General features: G+C 48.1%; 1 protein-coding gene across 1 annotated transcript in view; it reads right to left on the bottom strand.

Moving 5' to 3' along the window:
• Nucleotides 1–219: 219 nt before the first annotated feature.
• Prkx (protein kinase X-linked) overlaps nt 220–9,337 on the bottom strand; it is a gene marked incomplete at its 5' end in the record, with an annotated part of 24,574 nt that continues 15,456 nt past the window's right edge. The window contains 5 exons of the mRNA XM_015505241.2: nt 220–2,979; nt 4,857–5,007; nt 5,659–5,736; nt 6,631–6,688; nt 7,441–7,536. Coding sequence (XP_015360727.2) covers nt 4,882–5,007; nt 5,659–5,736; nt 6,631–6,688; nt 7,441–7,536 — 358 coding nt within the window. The remainder of the gene's footprint in view (nt 2,980–4,856; nt 5,008–5,658; nt 5,737–6,630; nt 6,689–7,440; nt 7,537–9,337) is intronic.

The raw sequence follows: 9,337 nt of genomic DNA, 5'->3' as shown, positions 1-9,337 counted from the left end.
TGGGTTGCTGTCTTCTTTGGGCTGTTTTTCAACTGTAGCTGTCAATAAAACTTAGCTGTGACCATCCTTTACAAACCACCTACGGTTCCTTTGTGCATCCTACCGGAAAGAGCCACTGTGTCTTGCCAAGATGAAACCAGTTACTGACTTCTGACCCCTCATTCGACCCTAGCACCGAAAGAACATGGGTTCTCAGACAGAAGAAGAGGAGCCGATTCTGATTTCTTAAAAGATACAAAGTTTTTATTTTATTATTATTATTAAACAAAACCTGGAATCCATAGTATTATTCCATAAATTAGCCGTAAAATTTTCCTAGGGCCTATATATATATATATACACACACACACACAAATCACAGTGATTTCCTTTGTGCAATGCATCGGCGGGATGAGAAACAGGCTTCTGGAATTCCTCGTGAGGATCTGGGACCCAGCGCCCTGCAGGGTGCACACGCCAGATCTGCAAAGGGTGCACCGAGGACCTACGTGTGCCCAGAGCACAAGACACAGCGCGCGCGCGCACACACACACACACAAAGACTCAAGCTGTAAGTTGTGCAGGATTGCAAAAAATAAAATAAAATTAATATCCAATGACAAGATCGGCCTGAGGGAGGGCTTCCCATCCCACCCACGTCGTAGAGTGATTTTTTTTTTTTTACTTAAATAACAGACCCCTCCACAAAAGGGACGAACTGCACGGTGAACAGAGTTTACAACATGAAAACTTATAAAAAAACAAAACAAAACACAGGGCGTCCTCCTGTTCTCAGGGAAGAGGATCCCGGGGGACATAAGACCCAGTGGTTTTTGCAAAAGCAAATTCGACAGGAAAAAAAATGTCACGCTCGGAAAAGCACTTTGTCAACCCAGTGACTTTGACAGACGGGGGTGGGGGGGGGAACCCATCTGCAAGTCCTGGGGTGCCCCCCCCCCCCGGCGCCTTGGCCGTGAAGGCTTGGGGTCCACTATGAACAGTCCTGAGCCAGTTTCACAGTTGAAATGGTCCCAAAAGTTGCAGGCAACGTAGCTGACGGCGTGTGGCAAAGGTGTGCGAAAATGTCACTGTCCCCAGGGGGGCGTTCTGAAACAGTGAGTTGGAATCACCTGATCTTTTAAGGTGCACAGAATGAAACAACAACAACAAAAAATTGATTTATGATCCAGTGATTGTGCATCTGCTTGCAGGACACGGATGCAAGATTCTGTGGCATTTGGGTGTTAAATTCCCTGTGATCCTTTTATTTCCTTCCTGAATTTCTCCATGCACACGCAAGAAGGCAAGAGGTGAGACTTCTCCCTGGGGAAACAGGGCTCCCCCCGGGTAGTATATATCTCTATTTTTTTTTTTCCCTTGCAAATCTCTATCTTTGAAGGTCTTCCTGTTGAACAAAATGCTGCCAATTCATAAATCATAAAAGGAAAAAAAAAAAAAAGCAACATCTCCCCTGGGCCTTTTGCAGATACAAAGTTGCACGTATTTTATTTTGACTCTTGGCACCCGGATGAGGTTGGACGCCTATCGGTAAATTTTGCAAAGGTCCCCACAGAGTCAACTCTTTGGGGATGAGATGAAACAGTGGTTCCAAGTGCGTGATTGGGGTCAACGACTTCGGTCTCTACCTGAGGCCACATCCAGTGACCGTGGCCCAGTCCTTAGAGAAGGCACGTGCCCCTGAGGTTTCTGTCAACGTTGGCGATAACAGTGTCCCCTGCTGCTGGATTTCCTCTTAGCGTCTAACTTGCTCTGCATCGTCGGGGGGCTGACCGCAATCTCATGGAAGAATCCCGTCACCCGTGATTCTGCACATTGGATTTTTTTTTTTTTCCAGTATTAAATGGGTGGATAAAAAAAAATAAAATAAAAACCTAGCCAGGTGCGGAGGCACCCACCTGTTATCCCAGGGGCTCAGGAGGCTGAGGCAGGAGGATCATGAGTTCAAAGCCAGCCTCAGCCAAAAGGAGGCCCTAAAAAACTCAGGGAGGCCCTGTCTCTAAATAAAATATAAAAAAGGGCTGGGGACGGGGCTCTGTGGTTAAGCACCCCTGAGTTCAATCCCTGGCATAAAAAAATAAGGGAGTCCCCAGGACTCATGTGTCCAGGTACCATTTGTTACTCTGCTCACAGGGGACACTCCAGGTATACAGACAGCTGGCTGATTTATTTCTAACAGATTAATTATTAAATGAATCAATAGATTGAGTTTGGGAGGCAAAGGCCAGGAGGAGACATTATCTTCTAAGTCCAGAACCTTCTCTGATGAACTGTTCAGAGATGGGGGCCGAGCGTGGAGCTCAGGCACAACGGGTTCAATCCCCCAAAGGCATTAAAAAGAAGAAAAAAAAAAAGAGTCGAGATTGTATTCCAAATTTTTAGCACGTCTCCGGCTGCTCCAATCCGCACCCTCTCCGTTTTCCATTTCCAAAGTGTAAAGCGTCCAGAGAGAAAGTCCCATTGATATGGAAGAAAAACTCCATAAATATCTATAAAATGCATAGACGGTGTTAGGGGAATTATTTTTTTTTAAATGCACCCATCATAGATTTGAGCTTTGTCTCTGAGGCGACCCATTTCTTTTTCAAAGGATTTTTAAAAACTGAAAAGAATAGGTTTGGCCAAGGAGAAGCCCTTACACGCACGCACACACTCACGCACGCACGCACACACGCACAACCTGTGGTTACGAGCCAGCGGGTCTGGTTGCAGGTTCGAGTCCAAGAAAACCAACCAACGCACAGTAGAAGCACAGCTGCTAACAGGTTACGATTAAAAACCCCCCACAACCCGTTTCCTACGGCGCAGGAGAAGGTTCCAGTCGCTTCCATAATTGCCCCGTCCGTGAAATCTCAACTGTCCCCCGACCTCTATATACAGTTGGGCATCCATAAGTGCGCAAAGTCCTCCTCGCACCAAGAGAGAGCATTTCTTTGGGCCGACGGAGGTGAAGTTCTTGGTCCTGGGCAGGCTGACGTGTTCCTGGAAGGAGAGGGACAAGGGATTGAGTTAGGGTTTGCGCACAGCTGGACACGACTCCTGGTTATCGTCTTGAGAGTCATAGAAACGTCTCCCTTTCATAAGTAACAAGGCAGGACCCCGAGTCCTCCATCTGGGGTACTGTCATCCCAGGGGTGCAAACGTAGCAGTGGAAAATTCCACACACACACAAAAAAAACAACGTTAAAAACATCATGTGCCAAACTGGGCAGCGCCCTCTTGTGTTCCACCTTGGAACAGCACCTCTGCCCAGTGTTTCCACACTGTATATGCTACCCTCCCTTTAGTCACCTCGTAACTTTCCTCATGACCAGACTGGACGTCGCGGTGGTACGACAGCGCTAGTGACCCTCGTTTTAGTTAATACGGGTCCCAAATTTGATACTGACACAGGGAATATTACTACAGTATAATGCTGTAATTGTTCTACTTTACATAGGATTCGGTACTTTCTGATGTTGAGCACCATAGGCCAGTCATGGAACATAATCCCGTATGCATAAGCAATGACTGATATTTAAAAAGAAAAACAAAAAAGACCTGTAGAAGCTCAATGAAATAGACTTGAGATCATTTTGAAATGATTTGAAATTTTGAGATCTCAGAAATTTTGAAATTTGAAAAAACTCAGCAATTCCATATGGGGTAGTCCCTGGTATTTTAACATTCACTCACAGACACAGAGGACAGGGACTCAAAGAAGCTGTAATGGGTTTGGACACAAAGTGTCCCCCAATATCTTATGTGGGAGACAATATTCAGAGGTAAAATAATTGGGTTATAAGAGGTGTAACCTAATAGTGGATTAATCCACTTGGATGGACTCACTGGGTGGTGACTGCAGCAGGTGGGGTGTGGCTGGAGGAGGGGGTCCCTGGGCTGTGCCTTTGGGGTCTCTGTCCTGTCCCTGGTGAGCAGAGCTCTCTCTGCTCCCTGGTGCCCTGTTCTGAGCTGCTCTCCTCCTCCAGGCCCTGCCGCCATTTTGTTCTGCTCCCCTTGGGCCAGAGCCATGGAGTCGGCCACCAGGGACTGAACCTTGGACACCATGAGCCCAAATAAACTCCTCCTCCTCTAATTGTTCTTTTCAAGGGTTTTGGTCACAGCAGCAAAAAATACTGACTGAATCCTATGATCCTAGGGGTCACACAGTCCTGAGCCAAACACTGTGCCTTGGTTATCATTTTGATGATCCCCAATTAGCCACCGGAGACACATTCCAAGACATCCTTGGTTCCCTAAAGTCACAAAGAGCATCAAACCCTACGTGCACTATGTTTTTTCCCATATATACATACCTATGAGAAAGTTTGATTTATAAATCAGGCACAGTAAGAGACTGACCATAACTAATAAAATACAACCACCAAACGAACATATTCCAAATATAACATTTACGATAATAGACCCTAATGAAAGTTTCATTCCTGTGGTCCCTTTTTCTTAAAATACCCTACTGGACCGTACGCTCCCGACTTCTTAGGCTGATAAGATGCCTACCCTGTAAGAAGAAGTTGGGGAAAGATGCAAATGTTCATTTCTGTCCATCTGATAACCAACATGGCTGCTAAGTGACTAACGGGTAGGTAGCATATAAAGGGTGGATACATGGGGCAAAGACATTTTTCACATTCCAGGAAGTCGGCCCTGAGATTTTTGTCACATGAGCCAAACAGTGTGCAATTAGAAAAAAAAATGATAATTTATAAATTGTCATTTTCTAGAATCTTCCTTTTTACCTTTTCAGACGGGTGGCCCCTGAAATCTCAGAGGGTGGTGTGTCACATGAGGGAGACTTGGTTTGGCTTCTTTGCTTGAGTCCGGACGGATGAAGGAGGTAAGCCACCCCATTAAAGACCTACCTTCCGAAAACGTGAGTTCGAATCCTCAGAAATTCTTGAAGATTTCCAAGTCTTTTTCTGACACCGGCGAAGTTGTCTCACAGTCGTTCTCAGAGTACGTCTCAAAGTTGGAGGTGTCGCCATCGCTGCATAACTTGGGTACGATGGGGGGCTGCGGGAGGTCAGCCACAGTTAGGTACGGGGACACGGGGACACTGAGGCTATTGTTTCCCTTTTCCCCTTCTGCTATTTTACATAGAAGTGGGGACGGACGTGAAGAAGATGGACAGGTTTCCAATGTTCATGGACAGGGACAGCTGGGAACTGAAGCGAGGCCCTAAGCAACTCAGTGAGACCCTGTCTCTAGATAAAATACAAAACAGGGCTGGGGATGGGGCTCAGTGGTCAAGGGCCCCTGAGTTCAATTCCTGGTACCCACAAAAAAAAAAAGTGGTACTGAAACACTGGGAGCTTCACCCCATCCTGGGAAGGTCACTGGCTCTAAGATACCCCTTGAAGACGTGGCTACAGCTGTTAACCAACCTAGGTGTCCAGCCATGGATGAATGGATAAAGAGAATGCGATACATATGCCCAATGGAATATTATGCAGCCAGAAAGAAGAATGGAATGATGTCGCTTGCAGGAAAATGCATGGAACCAGAGGACATTCTATTAAGGGACATGAGCCAGGCATGGAAAGACAAGCGCCCCGTGTTCTCTCTCATGTGAGGGATCTGGAATAGTCAACCAGAAACCAATAGAGTGGCTTTACAGAGGTTGGGATCACTGCATTCTATAAGAAATGTTCAAAAGAGTGTCACCTTCAGCTTCCTCTGGGGGACAGCATCCCAGTCCACAGCGCGGAACCACCGGTGCTGCTTGACGTCATTGGCGCCGTTCTGCAGGAGGAAGGGGCACCGTCAGTGTGTCAAGTGTGCAAACACACACACCTCATTATCCAGAGAGTAAAAGACACAGCAAGGCCCTGAGCCGCTCAGGGAGACCCTGTCTCTAAATAAAATACTAAATAGGGCTGAGGATGGGGCTCAGGGGTCGGGTGACCCTGAGTTCAATCCCTGGTACCAAACAAAAAAAATATAAAAGAATTGTTGGGGACCTCAAGGTGTAGTGAACAAAGAGGTCTCTTTCTCAAAAAAATTTAAAAAATTAAAAATAAAACCAGCATGTGAGTTTTAATGTAACGCAATTAATTCACACAAATATCCACGTCTATCACGGCCCTGCTCATAGTTGCTAAGAGGTGGTCACGGCAGAAACCTCCATGGACAGACACAGTGCCGTCCATCGAGACCGTGGAATACTACTCAGCCACGAATAAGGAAGACATACTGGGAAAAGTAAGGATGAGGCAAAATCCGGAGAACACTGCAATAAAATAGAATAAGACCCAAAAGGTGATGCTTTCTTTCTACACGTCCACACATTCAAAGGGCCAGAACAGGGAGATGCTACCAACAAAAGTTAAAAAAAAAAAAATCAGGTGTGCGATTGCTTAAGGCCAAGAATGACCAGAGATCACGCAGCAGGGTGATGTGGCGCTGCTGCAAATAATAATCAATAAATTAAACTGCTGGGGTTGGGGTCAGTGGTTCCCCTGATTCTAAGGGGAAAAAAATGGGCACACGGAACTGGATCAATGGGTACATTCAATGGGTTTTGGATTCTCTTCCCATCAATCGGACCAGGATGTCAAAAAGATGAATAATGACAGGAGAGTCGCGATGGCGTGTCCTGGGCCTTGGTTGGTGCCCATTCGTGAGGGAGGTACAGACCTTCATGTTGCCCAGGCGCTTGGTCCTGTCCACCACCAGCAATTTCTTAATGAGGTCTCTGTTTGGGGAACAGAAAAACAGAATCAGTCAACACACACCATCTTAGGGCAGCAGTGAGAGCAGCTACCTCAAGCGCATGATCATGGGGACCCCATTCTCTGGCACAATTTGTCACCGTCGTAAATTCTTCATGTGCCTAATGATATCCACGTATTTCAGATGTCACAAAACTTCCCCTGGGACTGTTGCACAGGGTGGAGACTGTGCAATCTCCTAACATTAGCTAGGGCACTGGGAGTAGGTCAGAAGAGAAATCTCTGATCTCCGAAGCCCAGAAGGCTTCCGGGTCTAGGCTGCAAATCGCACCTGTCCCTACTGCTGGGAAATGACAGTGGCGGAAGATTGGAGACGCTGGGAATTAGTAATGTTGTGCACCCTCAGTGACGACAGAAGGCCTCTCTGGTTTCAGAACCTGAGACCACAGGATGACCTCATAGAGCACTTGTGTACTGTAGGTCTCAGATGGTCTCAAGACTTGATTGACAACCTGGAAAAGTATTTAAAACCTTGAAAACTCTGTGGCCATTGGCCTCTAGATCCTTATTCTTAAGTTATTTTTTTGGTGCTGGGGCTTGGACCTAGGGTCCCTCGATCCCTGAGCCCAGTCCCCAGCCCTATTCTGCATTTTATTGAGAGACAGGGTCTCCCTGAGTTGCTTAGGGCTTCCCCTGAGGTCAATCCCTGCCAGCAAAAACTTTAAAAATAAATAAAAATAAGAAGAAACCACCGAGCGGGGCGCCGGGTACTTACTTTGTGCTGAAATCCAAATACCTTGGGAAATCTATCCTCCCTGCGAGAATTTTCTGATAGATGCCAAATGGGTTGTCGTCAAAAAACGGGGGGAACCTGTTGGAAAAAGAAACGTCTATTTTAGTTATTTTATCTTACTTTTTGCACACGGAAATCATGGTGTGGAAGAGATGATGCGGTCCAGATGGTTTTTCTCGGACAGAATGCGGGGTGCCCATCTGTCTGGGAAGGTCCCCGGCAGAGGGCACCACCTCCCAGGGAAGGTCATGTAAACCAACAGCGCTTTCTAGATGGTGCTCGTGGGCAGCAGAGATCTGGTTTGCAAGGTGATATGTCCCGGCCCCCGAATCTGGTTTTGTTAATAAAGTTTTATTGGTACCGACTTATGCACATTCAGTTAGATAGCGTCTGTGGCCAGGCACCATCATGGGTGGGACCCTCTGAATCCATGAGCAAAAAAAAAAAAGAAACCTTTTTTTCTTTATAATTATTATAGATATTTGTTATAGTAACGGAAAGCTGACAGACACATCAAACAAAGTTGGCTGTTGTGCAGTAAAGCAGCAAGATGCAAATATAAACATGTAAAGGTGCTTAACAAGAAATGTACGGCTAGATCTCGGTCATGAGAGGCTCCAGAGGCACAGACTCAGCAACTCTGCACAGAAAAAGTGCATCTGGACACCATGGTAAGTGGCGAGTCCTGTCCACATCTTGACCCCAGGACCTGTGAGTGGGACCTGGTGTGGGAACAGGGTCTCTGCAGAGGTCATTAGTGGAGGGTCCTGAGATGGGCTCCTCCTGGGTCAGGGGGCCCTCATGCCATGGCCGTGTCCTCCCAAGAGACAGAGGAGGGGACGCAGACCCAGAGGAGGAGCCCCGTGGAGATGGAGGCAGAGACTGCAGTGAGGGCCACCAGCCCAGGGCCACCTGGAGTCCAGGAGCTGGAGAGGCAGGAGGAGCCTCCCTGGAGTCCTGGAGGGAGCTCAGCCTGGGACCCGGGTCCAGCCTCTGCCCTGCAGGGTGAGGTGGATCCATTTCTCTTGCTCCCGGGACCCTCGGCTGAGCCAACCTGTTACAGCAGCTGCACAGACTGACACGCACACTTCACCTGCTCAAATCCATTTCAGAGAAATGAAATAACAGGGGCTCGGTGCTAGGAACCCCTCGGTTCCATCCGTGGTACCACAGTTCAAAAAAGAAAGTCCGTCCTCAAGGGGTGGGGGGGTCCCCCCAAACAGAAACAGGACTCGGGACCTGGGGACCTCAGTGGGTTGAAAACCCCGGGAGCTGGAGCCTCTCCAGCCACGCGGCCCTGTGTGCATTGGTCAGGAGGGACAGCGGGCTGCACACCTGGGGGAGCTGACCCTCGGGCAGCAGGGAGTCCTGAGTCGTGCTGGGCGGGGGCAGCGTGGGCTAGGGTCGCTCAGGGAGTCGGTTCTAGATGACTTGGTGGGTGGGCATGAGGAGGGGGCTTGGGAGGATTCTGGGGGATCAGAACGATAGCGGGCAGGTAGGTAGGTGACAGGTCACCAATGTCAGACAATGTGACAGAGAGACAACCAAATGGAAAGAGAGATGATGAGGGTGACAGAGAGAGACAGAAGTGCAGAGGGGACAGGCAGGTAATGATGGTGACAGACAGCACAGGAGCCACAGGCAGACAGACACACGGAGGGGAGCCTGGGCACAAATTCTGTCACTTACATTCCACATGATCATGATGTAGATACAGAGAGATCAGATAGAAAGCAGAGGGGGGACAGATAGACAGGAGACGGGCACAGACAGAGTCAGGTGAAGAGATGTGCATAGTCAGGTGCAGTGGGAGGAGGGGCCCTGCAGATGATTGACAGGTGGGGGGGTGGATGGGTGGATTGGTGGATGGGGGGATGGG

Source organism: Marmota marmota, unplaced genomic scaffold (genome assembly GCF_001458135.2).
Source record: "Marmota marmota marmota unplaced genomic scaffold, marMar, whole genome shotgun sequence".
Classification (NCBI taxonomy): domain Eukaryota; kingdom Metazoa; phylum Chordata; class Mammalia; order Rodentia; family Sciuridae; genus Marmota; species Marmota marmota.
Note: the sequence above shows the minus strand (reverse complement) of the source record. Positions and strands in the feature narration are given on the sequence as shown.